The sequence below is a fragment of the Vespa velutina genome, chromosome 24, assembly GCF_912470025.1.
Source record: "Vespa velutina chromosome 24, iVesVel2.1, whole genome shotgun sequence".
Classification (NCBI taxonomy): Eukaryota; Metazoa; Arthropoda; class Insecta; order Hymenoptera; family Vespidae; genus Vespa; species Vespa velutina.
Genome location: NC_062211.1, coordinates 227,501 through 249,445, shown reverse-complemented (window position 1 = coordinate 249,445; position 21,945 = coordinate 227,501). Strand labels below are relative to the sequence as shown.

Sequence of the window (21,945 nt, the reverse complement as noted above, 5' to 3'; positions counted from 1 at the left end):
CTGGGCTGGTTCATCTTGCATCATCTACGATCTGTTCCGATTAACGTTATTATAAATTATCCACTTTTCGTCGCCAGTTATCAGTAGTTTCAGAAATGGATCAATTTCGTTGCGTTTCAGAAGCGAATTGCAGATGCTAATGCGTTGTGTCAAATGAATTTCCTTTGCTAATGGAAGATCCATATATCAAGTTTCCTGAGATAGCCAAGCTGTTTTAATTTTTTTTGAATGCATGTATGCGATACATTGAGTTTCTCTGTAATCTCACGTGTTGTCCTATGACGATCTGAACCGATAATGACCTTGATATGGATCTCATTAATTTCAATTGGACGATCAGATCATTGCGCATTTTTCAGTAAAAAATCACCAGAACGAAATTTGGCAAACCAATTTTGATACTGCCTTTCTTTCAAGACTTCATTCCCATATGAAGCACATAATTTCTTATATGCTTGCGATACGTTTTTGCCTTTACGAAAATAATACAATAAAATATGTCTGAAATGCGCGTCTTGTTCTTCCATTTTTAAATTGGGATAAAAATGAAACTAAATAACAACTAATTGAAATAACTTTTTTGCTAAATTAAAAGCGGAAGTCCAAACAGCAATAAAACAATATTTAGATGGTTTAAACACGTTGACAGAACAAAAGAATGTGCGAAGACCATCCTATTGACAAAATCTGCTATCACTTAGTTGCCAACACATATATAGTTTTTTTATTAGACATATATATAATTTTTTTTTTTGGTATCGGCAACTAAGTGATAAGCAGCCATCCATTCTCGAATATATCGAATCGATTTTGAAAAATATGATTTTGTTAATTATAATTATCGCAGATAAATTATGGTAGGTATAATAGATGATAAAAAATTTGACAACAAACTTCGAGACTTCATTGCGAATCATTCCAGACTGTTGATTCGGAAATCGCTGATTTTATTTCCACTGTTTACACTATTTTGTTTTCTTACTTTTCTTTTTTTTCTTCTCTTTCTTATTCATTTCAGTATATAAATTAAAAGTAAAAGTAATATATCGTTTTATTTACAATTGCATTGTTATTCTATATTATATTTTTTATTATGAATTGTAAAATCTTTTATACCAGTTGGAATATCGCACGAGTTAAAACGATGAGTCATCACTCCTAAACAAGTCTCTATCCTGAAGAATAAATATTAATATGTAAGCATTTTTATAAATTTATCGATGGTAAGCGATTAGCTTAAAAACAGTATTCGTGGCTGGAGAATACTGCAATTATGAAATTAAATTGCGGGTAGAAAGTATATTTAACGTGCCTGTAATAAATCATTGGTAGCAATCGGAAACATTCAATAACAGCGTTGTATTTTGAATACGAAATAAACCATTCCTTGCCAAAATACTACAAGTTTTCCGTTTTCTAGCAGTCGTAATAAGTTTTCATTCAATCTCGAAAGGAAAAAGAAAAGATTCGTGAAAAAAATCTTTTACAGTCGAGATACTCGATTAAAATGGGAACAATGTGGCGATACGCGAACTCGGAAGGATCGTTATAAAGCTACTTCTGCCTCCTGGTTGCATATCCACCCTCTATCTCGCAGACGCAAGATTCAATGAGATTTATTTCTCAACTTATCCGGTAAGGAATTCGACCTATTCTCGATAGTTACGATCGATCATTATTCAAATTTTTCCTTTTACAACTTATCCTATATGCTTATGTAATTCGTGCCGCTTTTAGGGTCACTGTCAGTTAGTAATAAGTAGTATACTACTACTAGTAGCATAGTAGTAATATGCTTATCTCTATCTCTCTTTCTCTTTATTTCTCTCTCTTTCTCACCCTCTCTTAAAAAACGAAGAGAATCGAAGAAAATATAAATCGATCGTTTGGTATATTCTTTTTAATACTTTTAATCACCCAATGTAATTTTAATGTTCCAGTTGAAACAGTCGATTGAAAAAAATTATAATTAAAACAATGACCGAGGGATCAAAAAGTAAAGTAGTCATGTGATCGCTGACTTGACATAATCGCTTCATTGTAGTCTTTCAAACAATAATCAGTTTTAATTTCGATGTGTGGCAGTATATATTTTTTATCGACTAGTGCACAAAAAGGGGAAAGAGTGAGAGAAATTCGTTTAAAAATTACTTTATTTAAAAATTTGTAAATAACGAATGATGCATTTCTTAACCATTATGATAGAGTAAAATAATATCTTCGAAAGAAAGAGTAGACAACGAGGATATATACGTATGTATATGTATTATATCAAAAGTGACCAAAGTTTGATTTAAAAAGATTTATCCTATTTCCCGATTCTATTTTTATGATGATTGAAATCAATCGTAGTTATAAATAGATAAATGTAATGAGACGTGTTATTCCTATCGGTTAATCGAACGTATTACTTTTCCCTTCCGAAATTCGACGTTGATAAAATCTGTTTTTTCTCACAATTGACACGGATGATTCATCAACTTTTTGATTTTTCAAGTATTTTGTTCGAAAGTCAAACTTAACACGTGGGAATATTTAAACATAAAAAAAAGTCAAAATTAGGAAAGAAATTCGCTCGTCGCTCAAACACTTTTAACATAATTAAATAAAATATACAATGTGTCAAAGTTCTTTTCATTCATTTATTATTTTTATCACGTTGAATCGTTTTGAATTATTCGGACTAACTCGATGGATCGAAGAAAACACGAAGAAGGGATCGAATGGAAAGTTAATAAATAAATAGATTGATGATGAGCTTCTCGAGAACAATAAAATCGTATTCGAATACATGCGTGTTTTTCCTTACCGTATTTCCATAACGAAATTCCGTATATACATAGACCCAAGATAAATTTACGTTCCAATCATAAAAAAAGAATAAATCTTAAAAGAGAAATATAAAATTTTATCACGAAAAAAGGAAAAAAAAATGGAAATCAATGTTAGCTCGTTAAAATTTTCCATTGATTCGCTATTTTGGAATTGTTCGATATAATAAAATCAATAATTGTAATGACGATATGTAAATTACATTGGAATATATATCAATTATAAATATGCTCGAGTTCTAGTTGTATAGAAAGTCGGCATGTGAAATTTTTTATTTCGTCGTAGCTCGGAAATACATAAATTTCCCTATCAATCGAATTCCGACGTTTTCTAGATTTTAAGACACCTGCGGACTTGGATACTTCCGATTGCGAGTCTGGAGTCCTAAGATCGCGAACAAAATGGATAAAAACGGTGAGTGAAAAAACCCTTTTGCTCTTTCAATTCTCTATAGAGTAGAGTTTAATTGTTGAGAAATAATAAAGAAAATAAAGAAATCATAATATACGTCGTAATGACGTCTTAATTATACATTTTGTAAAAACTAAGTATCTACATTATCTATACACTTAGCATTAATCATAAAATATTCAATGTGGAAACTATAATTCATTTATCGAATATATTCGAAATGAAATACTTTATCGAGGTTTTTCTTTTAACCTTAATTAATAAATAATTTAATAAGAATTAATAGAATAATTCACAATTAAGAGTGAATTTGTACATTTGTACGGGAGAAAGGATGGGAGAAAAAAAACAAATATAAAAGAAAAGAAAGTGAAAGAGAAAAATAAAGAAAATTCATATGTCTCAAATTAGATGGATGTTATAGTATAATACTATATTTTGTCCAAATTCCATACTGACGCAACGAGTTACATGATAATAAATATTTATATATTTCTTACGTTTATACCTAAGAAATATATAAACGAAACAAAAAGTATAGCACAGGAAATTACTATGAACTTTGTAACAGCGGGTTTGGCATGTATTATTCAAAATATCTAAACAATGTTGGTAAGTTAGTGCTTTTACATAACACCGTTTAAAATTGATGAGTCGTTGTCACATAACATAAATTACAGAAGTCTAAGATGCGCTTTAAAAGGACATATATGCCTCGAAATATTCTAATCAAGTATTAGGTTGGTGCGAATGAAATGTCGGATTCTTAAGTGAATAAGAATCATTTATTCCGACATTTCATACGCACCAACCTAATATATTTCGAACGAAAGGAGATCCTTCTGAAAAAATATAGAGCCATAAAGATCTTTCTTGAACTATAAGGGAACTTTTCTCCCTATTGTTCTTCGAACCATCACAATAATTCGTCGAAATTCTATTCTTCGATCTGATTTCTTATCATTATACTATGTCTAGATAATAACTTCGGTTCATATAAAAACCATTCTGCTATTTATCGCGATGCCTATAAGAGATCTTTGGAGAATCCCGAAGAATTTTGGGCAGAGGTAGGAAAATTGATTAATTGGTTCAAACCGTGGAATAAGGTCCTCGACAATTCCAACGAGCCTTTCACCAAATGGTGAGTAACGTTATCTATCCTCCTAGCTGACCGTTTTGATTTTCTAAACAAACGAAAAAATAAAAACAACAAATACGAAGAAAATAGAAGGAAAAAATAATCGAACATATTCAAAGGTTCGTCGGAGGAGAGTTGAATGCCTGCTACAATGCTGTTGATCGTCACGTTGAGTCTGGCAACGGTGAGAAAACAGCCATCATTTATGATAGCCCACAAATTTCGATTATCAGAAAAGTAACCTACAATGAGCTGCTGGAAAAAACCTCGTTGCTGGCCGGGGCTTTAGCTGATATTGGAGTTAGTAAAGGCAATAAAGTTATCATCTACATGCCACTTATACCAGAGACTATAATAACCATTTTGGCCGTCGCCAGACTTGGTGCTATCCACTCGGTTGTTTTTGGAGGTAATCTTGATAATTATAATTATTCAATATTCCTTAATATGATCAGCTTTCTTTCCTATTTCCAATGGACTATAGGATTCGCTGCAAAAGAGCTGGCCAACAGGATAAATCACGCGAAACCAAAGGTAGTCGTCATTGCCAGCTGCGGCCTGGAACCTAACAAAATTATTACGTAATATCAAATTCTTCTTATTTAAAAGTGTTTAAATGGTTTTGGATAAAAGTTTAAGCATGCCTTTGAACGACTGTTCTAGGTATACCACGGTGCTGAATGATGCCATGAAATTAATATCTGTGAAAGCACCGAAATGCATTATCTTTCAAAGAAAAAATGTCTGGACCTCTCCGCTCAGTCCCGATCAGTATGATTGGGAGGAAATTTTGAATAAAGCCAAAGCCCATTCCTGCGTTCCGGTCGAGGCTAACGATCCTTTGTATATATTATATACATCAGGAACGACAGGTAATTATTCGATATTTAATAATAGAATGAATAAAGATTAATCTCAAGTTGAATCGATCGTTCCAACAGGTGATCCAAAGGGAATTCTAAGACCTACAGGTGGTCACTTGGCGACTCTTACCTGGTCAATGAAGATTATTTACGGGATGAATGAAAACTCGGTTTGGTGGAGTGCCTCGGACATGGGCTGGGTCGTCGGACATTCTTACATTTGTTACGGTCCTTTAGTCTATGGTGCAACGACTGTGATGTACGAAGGAAAACCCGATAGAACACCCGATGCCAGTCAATACTTTAGGTCGATACACCTTTTTGCGAGTTTTAAAAAACTCATCCAAAATTTAATCCTCTCAATTACAAATTTCTTTTTTACAGAATAATAGATCACCATAAAGTAAATGCCCTTTTCTGTGTACCAACGGCACTTCGAGTTTTGAAACGTGCCGATCCCAATTGTCTTTTAGGTAGAAAATATTCTATGGAATCGTAAGTTCAATCGTTCAAATTTAAACGATCCGTTTTGCGCGAAAAATAAAATAGACATATGTACGTATCTCTATAAATTTATCGATGATAAACGATTAGATTGCAGACGATATTCGTGGCCGGGGAATATTGTGATTACGAAACAAAATTGTGGGTGGAAAGTATATTTAACGTGCCTGTAATAAATCATTGGTGGCAATCGGAAACAGGACACCCAATAACCGCATTGTGTCTTGGATACGGGATAGATAATTCTTTGCCAAAGTTTAGTACAGGTCTTCCGATTCCTGGCTATCGCAGTAAGTTTTTATTCATTCTCGAAAGGAAGAAGAAAAGATTCTTGAAAATATTCTTTTACAGTCGAGATACTCGACCAAGAAGGGAACAATGCGGCGGTACGCGAGCTCGGAAGGATCGTTATAAAGCTACCTCTGCCTCCTGGTTGCTTATCCACCCTCTATCTCGCAGACAAAAGATTCAATGAAATTTATTTCTCGACTTATCCAGTAAGGAATTTGACCTATTCTCGATAGTTACGATCGACCATTTTCTAATTTTTCCTTTTACAACTTATCCTATATGCTTATGTAATTTGTGTTGCTTTTAGAGTCACTGCCAACTAGGCATGGTAGTAATCTCCCTATCTTTCTCTCTCTCTCTCTCTCTCTCTCTCTCTCTCTCTCTCTCTCTCATTATTATTGTTTTTAGGGATATTACGATACAATGGATGCTGGTTATATGGACGAATACGGCTATATTTATGTAACTTCACGCGACGATGACATCATCAACGTTGCCGGACATCGTTTATCGACGTTTGCTCTGGAAGATATTGTTTTAGCGCATCCTGACGTCGCTGACGCCGCAGTCGTTGGCGTTTCCGATCGTACTAAAGGCGAGGTTCCACTTTGCCTCTACGTCAAACATCAAGGTTAAGATGTATTCCACATTTTATATACATCTCTTACTCTATGCGTATACTTTCTCTCGAAGTGACGTAGCGTGAAATGAAAAACATTCTATCGAAGTATTAATAGTAATGCTCTATGTCTTTCTACGTCTTTCAGGAACGACTAATAAAACTGAAAACATCAATCAGGAACTGATCGCAAACATTAGACAACTGATTGGGCCTATCGCATCGTTTAAGATCGTTGCTGCCGTCAATGGTTTGCCTAAATCACGTTCCGGAAAAATTATGCGTAAAATCATTTCCAAAATAGCGAATTCCGAACAAGTTAAGGTACTAAAACAATATCACATTTTCTATTATATTTTTATTGTTAAGATTCGAGTATCGTTAAAACGATACTTTCGTAAACGCAGACGAAGAAAAATAATAGATAAGAAAAAAAAGAGAGAGAGAAAAAGAGAAGTTCTATATTCGTTGGATCTTTTTGCAGATGCCTAGCACAATCGAGAATCCTCTGGTCTTCCGTGAAATAAAAATGGTCTTACAAAAATTGGGCTATGCCAAACAAGCGCCGGATTTGGAATGATATAATACTGTTTCTAGGTCTTATCTTGTTATTTCATCGTAACTTTATTTTAATTATTTATCAATTCTCGAATTTACATACGTAGATCAAGTGCTATTATTGTTACTTATGATATTTTCTTATAACTTCGATTTTTCTATTCTCTTCTTTTTCTTTATCATTTGACAAAGTGTAACTACAAACTGTGTACTATATACTATATATTATATATATATATAGTTTTTTTATTAGACATATATATAATTTTTGTTTATTTTATTTTTTATTATATATCTATATGTAATCCTGAAAACTAAAATTGGATATATACATATATATATATATATATATATATATATATATATATATATATAATAAAAATTTGTAAATATATATTCAATTTTAGTTTTCAAGATTATAGTTTGTCGAATGATAAAGAGCATATATGTATGTATATATATATATATATATATATATATATATATATATATATATATACATATATATATATATATATATAGATGTACGTACATTATTTCAAAATGCTATGTCCTGCTAATAAGAAAACGTACGAAGCTTTGAAAGCGTTCCTTAATCCTGTTCAGTATTCACTCTAATTCACGTTTCAAGGATAACATGGTCTAGAGGTTCCCAACTTCCTTTCCCACGAACTGCTTTAATAACGTCGAATACACGTGTATTTATTTATGTGTGTATGTGTATTCGTGGGATGTAAATTCATTTTCATCGGAATCGCAGCGTGAAATCCGCTGCCAACGCTTAGCTCGACGTAGCGTGACAGGTGTGCATCGCATCTTCGTGTCTTTTCGAGATTCTTTCGCATTGCCAACAGCAAAACACGATAGGAAACGGATATCTATTATTCTATTACCAAGAAAATACTCCCAGATGGTTACTCGGTAGTAAATCTCTTTTTGTTGTCGTCGTTGTTGTTGTTGATGTTGTTGCTTACAAAATAAGTCGCTCGACTGACTTGAATCGAATCTGTCGAAATCGAATTTTTTTGGATTGATCACTTCATATCAATGATAGATAATAAGATGAAATTTAAGAGAACGTGGGAGAACGATATCGTTCTTACTTTAACGGTGAACATTTCTATATATTTACATTATGATTTAAACTATGACCTAGTACTTTTCGTCAGATTTTTCTTATTTTCTTCCGAAATCTAAAAGAGGAAAAAGTAGATAAGAGAACACCGTGTACGTGCGTACACAATGTCTTTCGTCCTTTCCTTTAACGCATTTAACGAATGCAAATCCGCGATTTAATTACCTTGAGCTTGTATCATCCCCGTACGACGATGGATGGATGGATGGATGGATGGATGGTTGGATGGATGAATGGATGGATGTACCGGCTAGCGTTAATTAATTCTCGAGTGTCGGCTGCATGGAATACTTACGTCTTCGTGTTTCGAGTTTTAAAGAAAAATGCTCCTATCGTAGTTTGCATCAACTGTCCTGAGAATGTCGTTTTAAACGACTTTTCCCGTTGAACGTAAGAGTTTACGTACTATTATGTATACATCTATGTATATATATATATATATATATATATATATATAATGTTTATTCGAAAAATTATATCGATTAAATTCAAACGGGGATACGTGGTAGACTATGCCGACAGAGTTATATGACATTTTCCGTTTAAAATTCGATGTTATTCGTACGATGCAATTTCTTGGTGGAAATGTACTATTAAATCGAAAACGATAGGACTGTAGGACGAATACCTAGAATACGTATAAGATAAGCGAAAAGATAATACATGGGAATGATCAGCCGTGCCATAGCGATTCGTATCAATGACGTTTGCATTTTAAAGAGGGATATTACGAGAAGATATTAATTCTTCCGGCGAATGATTTACACACGAACCCGAATGATCGCTCATATATCAACGAGGAAGAAGGATCGATTTATTATATTGGCAAATTTAATACTTTGAGTAAACTCTTCAATAGATAGATATTATTTGTTTGTAGAAGATTTTTTGCTTGAAAAATTATAAGCACATATATAAAAAATGATTATCGACTAAAACTTGCCCAATTCGATTTTCATACCAATCGCGAATAAAACCCAAAGAAATATTCTGTAATTACCTTAACAATTAGATAAATAGAACGTTAGAAAGAGTAAGGACTCATATATTTCATGGTTCGTCAATTATTTCTTTATTAATTGACAGCGCCATGGGATTCGCTATGGGATAAACTGTCTTCTAAATTGACTCGTCTTAACGATCGTAAAAATAAACGACGAAAAGTATGACGAAATGTCTTTTCTTTTCCTTACCTTATCGAACGTTCCTTTAATCTTTATTATCAAACTTCATTCTATAAAGATAATAAAAAGATAAAAGAGATGAAAATCATAAGATTTCTTTGGTAAAAAATTCTAAATCCTTAAAGATGGTTTAATCTCTTTTGTTGTCCAGGTTTTTACGTGTTAACGTCACGTTATGCAACTCTTTTATTTTTTTTTTTTTTTTTTTTTTTTTCTATTATCACCGCAGACAACGAATTAGCATGAAATTTTTATGTAGGAACATCGAATGAAATCGGACATTAGCATAAAAAGGAGAAGAGGAAGAGGAAGATAAGGAAGACGAGGAAGAGGTGAAAGACACGTTCATTCCATGCGTGTGCGAACTATTTCCCTGTCGTCCCATGGAACAACGCGCATGCCATGCCAGTCTGGATCGCGCGTATTTAAGGGCTGTTGCTTCGGGGTGCTCGCCACTATCACTGCAATCATCGACTCCACGAGTTGCTCGATACAAGAATACGAGAGACGAATCATCTCGCGAATATAACGATTCTCGAAATTTACAAACGCCGGTAAAGAGCTTTTATTTTTATCGCGTGTCTCTCTATCTAATTTTCTCAACCTGTTCATTTTTTTCTCTTTCTGTCTGTCTGTTTCTCTTTCTCTCTCTCTCTCTCTCTCTCTCTCTCTCTCTCTCTCTCTCTCTCTCTCTCTCTTTTTTTTCCGTATAAAGTAAACCCGTGCTTTCGTATCAACGTGTACGTCTCCTCGATAGCCTGTTGCATCTTTGCACCGAAACAAGGGGTGAGTGGCACGTTGAAGATACTCATATTCAAAGCAGCAAACCAACTCTCTTTTTCTCTTCCTTTTTATTACTTTTTTTTTTCTTTTCCTTCTTGTGCATCGTTGAATATATATATATATATGTATATATATATATATACAGGTATGTGTATACTTTTACGTGTGCGTATATTGTCACGTGCCGTAGCTTTTTTCGTGATCCTGAATTAAATTTGTTCGTCTCGATTATGTAAAAAAAATTCTTTTCCTTATTTGAATATATCGATATTATAAAAATATTAATGCGTGACATCGGATACGTAACATTTTTTATATTGCCGTACGAGATAAAAGCACAATTTTAAAAGTATGTTCAATAAGGAATGAGAACCTCAAGTTAATTTTAACTATCTGCAATTAATTAATTCTTTTTTATAATGACCTTCTATCATATTTATGTGTGTGTGTGTGTGTGTGTGTGTGCGTACGTGTGTGTGTGTGCGCGCGTGTGTGTGCGCGCGTGTGTGTGAGTGTGCGTGCGTGCGTGTATGTATATATCGACATCTATTAATATCTTGGATGATTATACGATCGACGCGATAAAAATGTATCATTTGTAATCACGAGAAATGAGACTAGGCCGGAAGTCGTTCCTTCTGTAGAAATTCATTATCGATCGAAATGAAGTAAAACTAAAAAAAAGAAAAAATGAAAAAGAAAAAGAAAAGAAGTGGCATCTTTAAGTCGACCAATTCTCGTGCAATATGAGCAACGTGCCTTGAGGGGCTCGATGCAACAGGTATTCCGTATATCGTTCGTAGGGATATTTAAACTTTACAGACTAACCGTGAAAAACTTCTCCTATATTTGAAAATAAAATATTATTTTTATTGCATTTTACGGAAAAAAAAAATTCATAACTGCATTAACCACTTTCGTCAAAAACCTTAAATTATCTTAATAAATGTATTTGATATCGTAGAAAGTTCATCTATATCTCGTATTTCTGATATCAGAAGAGTAAAGATATATTTCCAAGATAATATCGTAGTAATAATTAATGTTTACATATAATCTGATTGGCCATGTGTTTATTACGAATCGATACAAATTCGGTCTAGTTTCGTTTATTTTCTATCTTAGTGAATCTATCGAAGGTATTAGAACGAACGAAAGGAATTATCGTTGCAAGAATAAGCGATAGAACAAAGAAGAAACGAAATTCATTTTGGGAATTCACAGATTGCATAAAGTTTGGTGTTCAACATCAAAGCCGGAGATTTGACATTGATTTTTAATATCCGTCGTTGAAATTAGTTGGAAATTACAAATTTTGAAATGAGAATCTTCCCGTATCGAGGAAACGCGAAGATCGCTCTGTCATTTGAAAATGACTAACTGAACGATTCCAAGCGGCCGGTTTGCGTTAATAAAGACTACTTAAAGAGCGATGAACGTATAATCCGAACATAAATTGAATATACGTATATACTCTGATAAGACGTGTCTTTCGATCGACTGAAACTCTTCCTCATATATTTTTTGTGGAGTCATGCGCTTAAGAAACTTTTGAATTAACAAAGTTGCAAAAGTTACAAAGTCGCTCGAAGATTAACGAATTAATAATATCGATAGAGAGAGGCAGAGAGAGAGATGAGTTTCAAAGACGATAATATGTTGTTTACGCTCAAAGTTTAACTATCACAAGATCCGCGTTGTACACATCCATACCCACAGATATACAGAGTTTCGTCATTCTTTGCCATAACATTTCTTTTTTTTTTTTTTTTTTTTTTTTAAGAGAGAGCCCGATGAATATCGATAAAAAATGAATTTGTATAAAAAATTTATAACTCTCACGAATAGGGTATCGCATCTGGTCGAAGAAAACATCCCCCTATTCTTAGAAAATATAAAATTCCATTAGAATGAAATAAATGTACCGTGTGCAACCCCGATCGACAATATTTTGTTTTTCTTTTCATTTCTTCTTTTTATCATAAGAGTTTCGTGAAAAAAAAAAAGAAAAAAAAAAAAAAGAAAGAATCGTGAGATAACTTTCTTAGCCGAGCCAATAAAAAGTCTTCCTCGCTAGAGTCATAGCTTTGGTGTCAGGTGTCTCTGGGGAATGTGAGCGAGTAAAAGTCTAATTGCGGTGGACGATTAAAGGGGGACTCGGCAATAGAGTGTACAATAACTCGAGAAAAGATTTCCAAGACGATTTTCTTCCTTGATTTAGATAGAAGAAGGGTGGTAGGAAAATTATTTAGATAGAAGAAGGATGGTAGGAAAATTATTGTCCTCGGGTGAGGAAAATTATTGTCCTCATATATATTCGCTATCGAATCTCATTTCATTTTCTATCCTTTTTGTCTCGATGTCAAATTGAATACAAACGTATAAGTTAGACGTATAGGTACATCTCTCTATGTAGTAAGTGAAATTGACCAAGTTCTTGGAATATTCATGTTTGTAACATAACCGTCGCGACTTCCAACTCTAGACGTAATGAATCCAGACCACCTGTTACATCTACGTGTCTCAAAGCTATTTACCTATCTAAGGAGCAGCCACTTTGCTTGAACCTCCTACCTTCCTTCAGAATCTATCTCGAGAATCTACCTCGAGAAACTACCTCGAGAATCTACCTCGAGAATCTACCTTGGAGAATGAATGAAAATTGGAATAGAATACAGGTTCGATTTCCCATCTTTTACGTGACGTTGTCATATGTGCACTCAATTTTACTAAAAAAAAAAAAAAAAAAAAAAAAAAAAAAAAAAAGAGGAACATTATCATTTTAAAATGAATTCGAAAAAAGATTTTATTAGATCAAAAAGATTATTTATCGAAGGAAATATTCTTTCTGCAATATAGAAGAATATAAAAGAAGTCATCATTTTTCTTTAACATTCTAAACGTACATACGTACATACATACATACATACATACATACATATATACATACATACATGCATACATACATACATACATCACTGTACACACACACTCACTGTACTTCTAAAAAGAACGATGAAGTAATCCTTTCACGAACGAATATCTAACCATGTTCGAATCCGTTAGGCTCATCACGTTGCCCTTTCGCTCGACTTACCACTCCGATCAAAAGTGTGATCGAAAAACGAAGAAGAAAAGGCTCAACTCGACAATTTAACTATGGGGTATAGCCAGGTTACCTGCTTCCCACGCTTCCTCGATATCGCGTGTATAGATAACGTCTAGGAAAAGTATCGAAGAATCCGAGCACGCACGCCAGTCCTCGTATCAAGAGGATTATCGAATTTGACTTTAAGATCGCATTCAGATCAACGAGCTTTATTTACTCGACAATTTCGAATGGCGTTCTATCTTTTGTAATAGTACGCTCTTTTCCGACGACATCCATCGTATCTCGTATTCTATACTGGCCGAACATCGTCTTGAACTTCTCTTTTCCAACTATTTCTAAGCGATCTTTTATATAAAAAAAAAACACACACACACACACATACACATACACATACACACACAAGATTCCGAATTTAATAAAAGTCCATGGATCACTGGTCGTTATATTAGAAAAGTAGAAACTTGAGATGCGAAAGAGAAATGAAATTTATTTCTTTTATCTTTTTTATCGGCTTTTCCGAAGGCTTTTCTCTTTTTCCTTTTTTACTATTCTTATCTCGTATCGTGTCGCCTAAATAATGAAATTTACAAGCGATAAGAAAGATATAAAGGAATATTTTTGTCCGCCCATTCGATAAAAAGAAAGTTGATCAATAAACGATTAGATATCAATGCAACAAAAAAATAATAACAACAATATTCCATTTGGCGTTTTTTAAATATGAAATCAAATGCTTTCTTCGTAATTTATTTTTGATGAATTGATTTTAAGCGACGCATAACAGAAGAAACGGAAGAAATTTTTCGTAAAATCGTTCCGAGATATATTTTCAATCTCGATTTTAAAGCGAGCAAAACTCTTCGAAATTTTGAAAACAGGTGGATACAAGACAACGACGACAGCGATGAAGATGTACCAATGAGAATTGGTATCATGCCAGGAAGGTTCCTGGCATCAGTTCGGGGATGCACCAAATTTTTGGATCAAGGGCTACATTTCTAGACTATGATTCCGATTATTTATAATCCTTCCTAGAATCTTATTATAACGATACTCTAGTTGATAAAACAAAGAATAAACTAGAACACGTCGGAAATTCGTCGAATATAATCACTCAATGACTTTCTCTCAAATCGTTTTATTTCCAACTTCTCTCCATTTCTTTATTTCTATGTTTATTTTATTTTTTACAGGAAATCATGAACTCGATGATTAAGATCGTCGTCTCGGTCGCCGCCCTGTCCATTTTATTCGGAGAAATTTTCGCAATGCCACTGGCCCAATGTAGTCCCGGCCTCCTCGACGAAGTACCACCTAAAGTACGAAAAATCTGTGCAGCTTTATCGACCATATATCAAATTCAATCTGCGATGGAAAGTTACGTCGGCGACAAGGGTAATTGATATTTATATAATACATTTGGGAACGTTTCATTTTGTAAAATTAATGAAGAAATGATTCCAAATGATTTAAATAAAAAAAAGATATGCGACGAAGTACTCGTATTAATTCGTAGAAACCTCTCCTCTATGGACAGTCAAAAAGAATCGAAGATCGCATGAAAATGGTGAAATTGTTTTCATTTGCTAAAGACGCAATCAATGATCAGTGAGAGAAAGAAATTGTGCGAATCCAACAACCGATGCTTGATTTCTCTCTCTCTCTCTCTCTCTCTCTCTCTCTCTCTCTCTATCTCTCTCAAACGTGACGATCATCCAATCATGTTTAATACCGTACGACCACGATTGAACAATTATAGCCTGCAGCGATGCGCCGTCGGCGATTGATCCGTCGTGGATCGTGGTCTCGACTGTCCATTGAGAAGAAAAAAGAAAGAATGAAAGAAAAAAAAAAAGAATGGAATAGAATAGAAAAGAAAAGAAATAAAAAAAGACAAGTAAAAAATTAAAAAATAAAAAAGAAACATAATTAACACATTAAGATCTAAGTTAGAACTACAACAAATTCTCAATGAAGTTTCAGTTCTTGAAGAGAACAACCCGTTACCAGGAAGCGGAGTTAAGAGACAAGACGTCGATCACGTCTTTTTACGTTTCGGTAGACGACGCTAACCTCCATCGATGAAACAATCTCCAAAACGATAAAATATAAATCTTCTGTCCTCATCTGTGAATCTCTATCGTTGTCGAATTATGAAATAATAAAAATAAAATCAAACCTTACGGTCTTTACGTTGGCATCAAATTTGTTTATCTATTTAACCGACTTCCCTTAAATATATGCAATATATTTATGTAACTATGAATCCTTATCGTCACTTCTAATTAAATCATTTAACTTTTAATCAAATAGCAAATCTAATCGCATCTCTCGGATGTAAATAGATTAATTTACCTTTTAATCTTTAACTTCGACTTTAGTCTGTACTTTCCTCATTGTTCGTATATAATTGAAAGGATCTCAGAATCCTAGTCGTACATAATAAAAACTACTTACCTCCTCGTCGTCTCTCTCTCTCTCTCTCTCTCTCTCTCTCTCTCTCACTCACTTTCTCTCAGCATCGTAAGCTCCCCCAAATCCTGAAAAAAGTACGCTCGAGAAATATCCGTCAAAGTCGAACTAATGAAAAACTTCTCATTAGAGAACGAATTTGTTTCAATTTTCAGTCCCCTCCGTGAGAAGAATATAATTTAAGTGAGTTCACCCGTAGAAAGTTATGGTTCTGTATTTATAGTACGATTATGGAACCCTTCTCGATTTGATAAAAATAACATTTAGAATTTCGAAAGAGAAACAATAATTTCTTACGAAATCGTTTTTAATTTTATTAATACAATCATTCGATTAGAGCTATTAGGAGATATAAATAATGTCATTTAATGTCTCCTATTAGTCTTCTCTTCTTTATATTCGAGTTACAATTTGTCTTATCTTTTACATAATAACATATAAGTATTATTGTGATTGTATCGACGCCTTATCGTTTTATGTCAATGGTAAAGTTAATTTAAATAATCGAACGAATTCACTTCTTTTTATTATTCTTATAATATCTAAATAATTGAAGTCAAGATAGGCAATTGGTATAAGAGAAAACTGACCAATCTCATTAAACTTCTCGCGAGTGTCTTTTAGAGTGTCGCGTGACAATACTCGTACGAATTTTATTGTCCTTTTCTCGCTTTAGTTCGCTCTATATGACATCGAAAAAATCGATCGATAAATAATTCTTCGATTCGATTAAAACGAAGTAAAGGATCGACGAACGAGCGATTTAAAAAATATCTAAAACTTTGTCTTTTTCTTTTAAAACCTTTTTCTAATTCTTTCCTTCTTATTTCATTATACGACGATTCATCTACAATAAATATTTAAGGTTTTAAAGCATTGATAATATAATAACAATTCAAAGGCCATATTAACGAGTGTCGTATTAAAATCTTGTAAAATCTCCTGTAATTTAAAAAGCTCGTTCTTTTTTCATAATTGCCTTTCGTCATCTTACAACATTGCTACACGTTACAAATCACAGAGTTGTTGTATCCACTATTTAAATCAATGGTCCTCGAAATATTCTGATCTTTTAGGCTCGCTTTACGAATAGACAATTTAAATCCTAACGTCATCTCTCTCGCTCTCTTTAATCGTATTCGACGATATATAACAGCATCTCTAGAGCGCACGCTTTCAAATTACACAAATATATATATATACAATTAATCGCTTAAAATATATTGATCGTTTGCATGTCATATTAATGCAACGCGACTAGAGTAAAACTCGACTAGACACGTCGATCCAGAATGAAACCACGAACTCACTTTCTTTTTTGGAAAAACGTCCGAAGAAGTAATAAACAAATAGAAATGATTTCAAACCTCGTCGTCTTCTATGCACAACATCGTTTCCCCCTTTATTTCCGATTGCTTCAAAATGTTCTTCCAATCCTGCAGCATCATATCTTCACCCTTTATCGAATGATCCTCCATCTTTTTCGTATCTTCGCAATTTAAATGATCAACGGAATTTTCGATGTCATTCTCCGTGAGATTCTCCAATTCTGGTTCCTCCAATAGCGTATCCGTTTCCGCTTGGCCCTCCAACGGCGAAGGATTAGTCAAGGATTCGTCGATGTCGAAACCATGACTATCTTCCGGATTTTCCGTACGACTTTCCTCGGTGCTCAATGAAGTTGATATAAAATATCTTAGATCGTAATCGGCACTGTCCGTAGCACCTTGCGTGTTCAATGAATATCTGCTGGATTGTGACTCTCTTTGACCTTTATCGAAGGAACGTCTTCTGTTGTCGTCCGATCGAGAATGATGAAGCTTAGGATAACGTTGTCTCTTTAAGCTCTCGCCGCTGCTTGCCTTGGATCTAAACTCGAGCTCGTCCATTACGCATTTGGTGTAATCCACGCTGAATCTGTCCACCGATAGCTTTCTAATATTATATATTATATATTTATATAATAATAAGTATTCGCTCGTAAATACGATCGATAAATAAATACGATAAATATGTTCGCACACCTGTAATCACCTCGACGAAAATCCGGACTCCTTCTAAACTCCAAACTAGCCTTTCGATGGCCCATCATCGATTTGTCCAATCTATGCTCACCACCGCCAATTTTATCGAAAGACATTTTACGAAAGTTCGGAGATGAAAGTTTTCGAAAATCTCGTGGTGAAACTTTCACCGAATCTTTTGTAACGGACCCGAAATCTTCCAAATACCGAACGTCTACAGAATTTCTTTTACCGATTACATATTCCCCAGGATATTTGCTATATATACCTGTAATTTTATCCATTGTCAGTACACAGTCACTTATTGATGGATACTTTGCGTTAATCACTAACCTGATAATCTAGGTGAATATATATATCCGGACGTTGGTCTTTTCGTTTCCATGATCTCCTCGACATCTTCGATTTTCGTTTGCCGAAGCAACTGATGACGTTTCGCCGTATCCGATCGATCTTTTACTCTCAACGTAACCGGTCCTTTATTAGGGATATGAAGATCCATAGCCATTGAAACCTGACTGCCAGTTAATTTTGGATATTCCAAACTCTCCCGACTAACCTGTTTCAAAATTGATGATAGGATCGACGAATAGATTGAACACTTTGGCGATATTTATTTCCAAAATAATATTATTAAAATAACACGGCTTAACGCTAACTTTTTTAGTTTTTCATTTTTTCAATATTTTCATTATTGACGTCATTTATGTGTGTGTGTGTGTGTGTGTGTGTGTGTGTGTGTGCGTTTTTCTTTTTTTTTTCGTATCGTAATATATCCCAACGCCCCTCGTACAATTAATAAATGATATAAATAAACTAAAAATCGAATGACGTCCTACAACGTGCCATTGAAAATACTACATTCTAAATTTATCTATGTGCCACGAAAAAAAGAGGTACAAAATAAAAAGGGACGATTGAAAGGTAAGAAAGAAGAAACATCGAGAATTTATAAATAAAAAATATCAGATAAAAGAAAGTAGTGCTCGACGTTGCTCCCGTTAAAGATATTCAAATGACGTAACACAATTCATAAAATTTATGGAAACTCTCTCTCTCTTTCTCTCTCTCTCTCTCTCTCTCTCTCTCTCTCTCTCTCTCTCTCTCTCTCTCTCTCTCTCTCTCTCATGTATATTAATCGATTTTCCTTACTTGAGGAGGACTGTAAGCGGGATTATCAACGGATAGAGCGTGTCTCTGCAATAATTGTGGATTGAGGAGTGCACAGGCAGCATACTGAGGAACCTCTCTCCGAGGTGATTTCTTATCGATCAAAATCGGAGCACTTGGACTCTTTTTAATCGTATGCGATACACTTTTCTCGTGTAAATCTCGTGAGAATCGCACTAATTCAGCCTTTAACTGTCTTCGGGAGATTTCATGAGCGCTAGGACTCAAACTCCGATTAATCCTGAATAGACCATATTGATGATCCCACTTATTGTTAGTCGTTTGACAAGACGTTGATCTACGATTTCGTTGAGTCCTCCCACCTTTTAACGTACTCTGATTGAATCGAAAACGTGCCGGTACCACCTTAGCCGCACTATCGCGCGCCTCGAAAGTCATCACGCACACGGCCACCACGATAAATCCTGAAACGAAAGGGATCACCTAAATGCGTGACAATTTCAACGAAATATAAGTACTCCTTTTTTTATCTTCCTTCTTCATTATTCTAATGTTGAAAGAATGAAATATTTATTCCAGACAGACGTCTATTCAATCTTCCTATTCAACTTCCTTCCACAAGCCTCCATAGCTCAGGGGTTAGAGCACTGGTCTTGTAAACCAGGGGTCGAGAGTTCAAATCTCTCTGGGGGCAATTTCTTTTGCAATTTTTTTTTCTTTTTTTTCACTTCCTTTACATCGCATTAATAAGACGAGTAGTCTATTTGACGTTAAAAAAGAATATTTGTTTTGAAAAAAAAAAAAATTAATGGTTATACATTTTGTAGTACTAAAATGAAATATCTCGATATCAATTGTTACAAGACGCGAAGAAAGTCATCTTTAACTCTTTCTTTCGTTTTAAATTCCTTCGAAAGATGTATGAAATTAACAACAACAATAATAAAAAAAAAAAAATAAAAATTTTTTAAATTGTAAAAAATTAATTTTGCTTCTCAGGAAAAGTAAAAGAAATCGGGTAAGTCGATTAAAAATATATCAATGTATTTAACGATGGCTTCCATTAAAAATTTAAATAAACGATAAATTATCGTATTATTAGATGCAAATTTACACATTTTATACGTATTCTATGTCAAATATTGTCTACACATTGGTGTGAAATATCATGTACATACGGCCGTATGTATGTATATATGTATGTATATTTGTATATATAATGCAGACATATTATAATTTAAATAACTGTATAAAATTACCTCCTACACCCATGACAATAGGTCCGGCATAACTGAGATTGTTCAAGTGAAACTCTCGTGACTCGTTTTTTACTTTTACTGTCAAATTACCTCTAACCTCTTGCGCCACCGATAATTGATCCGCATAATAACCTATTTGTAACAAATAAAAATCAATTAGAAATTTAATCGTTTTGTCAAACGATTCGGAATAATTTAATTTAAATGTATTTTTGTGCCATAAATATTTTCATTTCTATACATATAAACTAGTATGCGTGTATTATCGATCGACTCTATTTGATTCGTCATTGTCCCAGTCGTACGTCCCGGTTGTATGTTACGCTAATTAAATGATTATACCGACATACTTAGATCGACCAATAATTTAATCGTATTTTATAAAACTTTTAATGGGATATATTCACGAAACTTTGAGTTAAGAAGTTTGATGTTGATTTTCTGGCTCGATCGATTTTCATTTTTTCGACTCACTCACCTATAGTCGCCATACAAGCACCCAGAACCATCAACAAGAGCCCGATGCCAAGAGCTTTGCAGGCATGCCACAAGCATCGCGTTGTCACCTTCCCTCTGACCACCTGTTTGACGTAATCTCATTCATTAAAGATTCATTGACCAAATTGACCGATTGGAAAAAGAAAAAGACGAGGAATCCGTACAATCTCTGAAATTCAATTTCCACTTTCCAATGCTATCTCAAGCCACTAAAATAGAAGATCAACAAATAACTCTCTCTCTTTCTCTCTCTCTCTCTCTCTCTCTCTCCCCACCCTCTCTCTCTCGCTCTCTTTCTTTGTATGTGTAACGCGTGTCAAGAGCTTGATGGTTAACATATTTGCAATACGACGCAACGATCGAATATTAGAATTAGAATTTAAATTCTTCCAAATCTTGCTCTTTAAGTGGAAACGAAACTTTTCAGATATTTCATATATATTTTTTTTTCTTTTTTTTTTTTTTTTTATTTTCTATGTAACGAAGTTTTCACTTTAAAATCGTTTACACTCGGAATCATTGAAAATATAAAACATAAACGTAAAATTTAGCTTTCACGATGCAATCGACGAAACCTTTCTCGATTTTATCGACTCGAAGTATCGTATATTTAACGAACGTAAATATAGGAAACGAATTGAAAAGAAAAGGAAAAAAGAGAAAGAAAGATAGAAATAAAGGGACAGAGAAGTTGTAGTTGGAAAATTTCTATCGGACTCTTCCAATCATTGGATTCGCATAGAATCTCTGCGCATACGAAATACATGTTAAATAGATAAAATTCCTTTGAGAAATCTCCAAGCATTGCTTTCCGTTCTGAATTCGCGTATGAATTCATCGATGAGATCGAGAAAAGGACGATAAAAAAGATACGAATAAAGACAATGACGTAAGGATAAAATGTAATTCGAAAATTTTTCTACGTTCCATTGTACGTATAGAGGGTTAAATTTGCAGTGAAAAGAAAAGAAAAGGAAAAAAAAAAAGAACAAAAAAATTTGAAAAAAGTATTACAGATGTGTCAAAGAACGATTAAAGACGAAATCGTCCAAGTACAAATTTCAAAGTGTGAAATGAGAATGTACATGCATAAGTCGTCTTCATTTCATTTAAATTTATTTGCACGGA

At 33.9% G+C, this 21,945-nt stretch overlaps 3 protein-coding genes and 1 non-coding gene across 20 annotated transcripts in view; 3 read left to right on the top strand and 1 right to left on the bottom strand.

Moving 5' to 3' along the window:
• Nucleotides 1-2,059: 2,059 nt before the first annotated feature.
• Nucleotides 2,060-7,473, top strand: LOC124957029 (acyl-CoA synthetase short-chain family member 3, mitochondrial). Of its 2 annotated transcripts, none has more exons than XM_047513613.1 (13): nt 2,060-2,253; nt 3,167-3,246; nt 4,222-4,387; nt 4,504-4,793; nt 4,869-4,965; nt 5,048-5,256; nt 5,326-5,554; nt 5,632-5,742; nt 5,842-6,041; nt 6,103-6,248; nt 6,451-6,673; nt 6,810-6,985; nt 7,146-7,473. In XM_047513613.1, exons 2-13 carry the CDS (start codon nt 3,234-3,236, stop codon nt 7,239-7,241), a joined length of 1,956 nt encoding a protein of 651 aa, XP_047369569.1. In that variant the 5' UTR covers nt 2,060-2,253; nt 3,167-3,233; the 3' UTR covers nt 7,242-7,473. The 2 variants fall into 2 exon arrangements, with proteins under 2 accessions (XP_047369569.1, XP_047369570.1); XM_047513614.1 differs by having other exon boundaries at nt 2,103-2,125.
• A 2,302-nt stretch (nt 7,474-9,775) lies between these two features.
• Nucleotides 9,776-15,704, top strand: LOC124956881 (myosuppressin). 3 transcript variants are annotated; one of them, XM_047513238.1, is made up of 3 exons: nt 9,776-10,092; nt 14,627-14,828; nt 15,417-15,704. In XM_047513238.1, exons 1-3 carry the CDS (start codon nt 9,922-9,924, stop codon nt 15,503-15,505), a joined length of 462 nt encoding a protein of 153 aa, XP_047369194.1. In that variant the 5' UTR covers nt 9,776-9,921; the 3' UTR covers nt 15,506-15,704. The 3 variants fall into 3 exon arrangements, with proteins under 3 accessions (XP_047369194.1, XP_047369193.1, XP_047369196.1); XM_047513237.1 differs by having other exon boundaries at nt 9,788-10,092; nt 15,411-15,689; XM_047513240.1 differs by lacking the exon at nt 9,776-10,092 and adding an exon at nt 12,535-12,999 and having other exon boundaries at nt 15,411-15,690.
• Nucleotides 15,705-16,205: 501 nt separating this feature from the next.
• LOC124957037 overlaps nt 16,206-21,945 on the bottom strand; it is a 9,541-nt gene continuing 3,801 nt past the window's right edge. For 6 of the 14 annotated variants that reach the window (XM_047513633.1, XM_047513644.1, XM_047513643.1 and 3 more), the window contains 6 exons: nt 20,798-20,900; nt 20,320-20,451; nt 19,082-19,524; nt 18,263-18,488; nt 17,930-18,197; nt 16,207-17,840 (listed from right to left, as the gene is read on the bottom strand). In XM_047513633.1, coding sequence (XP_047369589.1) covers nt 17,267-17,840; nt 17,930-18,197; nt 18,263-18,488; nt 19,082-19,524; nt 20,320-20,451; nt 20,798-20,900 — 1,746 coding nt within the window. In that variant the 3' untranslated portion in view covers nt 16,207-17,266. Of the gene's footprint in view, nt 17,841-17,929; nt 18,198-18,262; nt 18,489-19,081; nt 19,525-20,319; nt 20,452-20,797; nt 20,901-20,981; nt 20,987-21,945 lie in introns of all 14 variants that reach the window. The other 8 variants (XM_047513640.1, XM_047513636.1, XM_047513637.1 and 5 more) reach the window with 3 other exon arrangements.
• On the top strand, nt 19,682-19,754 carry Trnat-ugu. Its single transcript has one exon. It is a non-coding gene; the product is annotated as a tRNA-Thr (tRNA).

Bases quoted from the DNA above. Each gene is read 5' to 3' on its own strand.
- LOC124957029 (XM_047513613.1), top strand. The intron at 6,674-6,809 runs GTTAAGATGTAT...TACGTCTTTCAG, and splicing joins CCTCTACGTCAAACATCAAG to GAACGACTAATAAAACTGAA. The intron at 6,986-7,145 runs GTACTAAAACAA...ATCTTTTTGCAG, and splicing joins CGAATTCCGAACAAGTTAAG to ATGCCTAGCACAATCGAGAA.
- LOC124956881 (XM_047513237.1), top strand. From the start codon at position 9,922: ATGGAACAACGCGCATGCCATGCCAGTCTGGATCGCGCGTATTTAAGG. The intron at 10,093-14,626 runs GTAAAGAGCTTT...TATTTTTTACAG, and splicing joins CTCGAAATTTACAAACGCCG to GAAATCATGAACTCGATGAT. The intron at 14,829-15,410 runs GTAATTGATATT...TTCTCAATGAAG, and splicing joins AAGTTACGTCGGCGACAAGG to TTTCAGTTCTTGAAGAGAAC.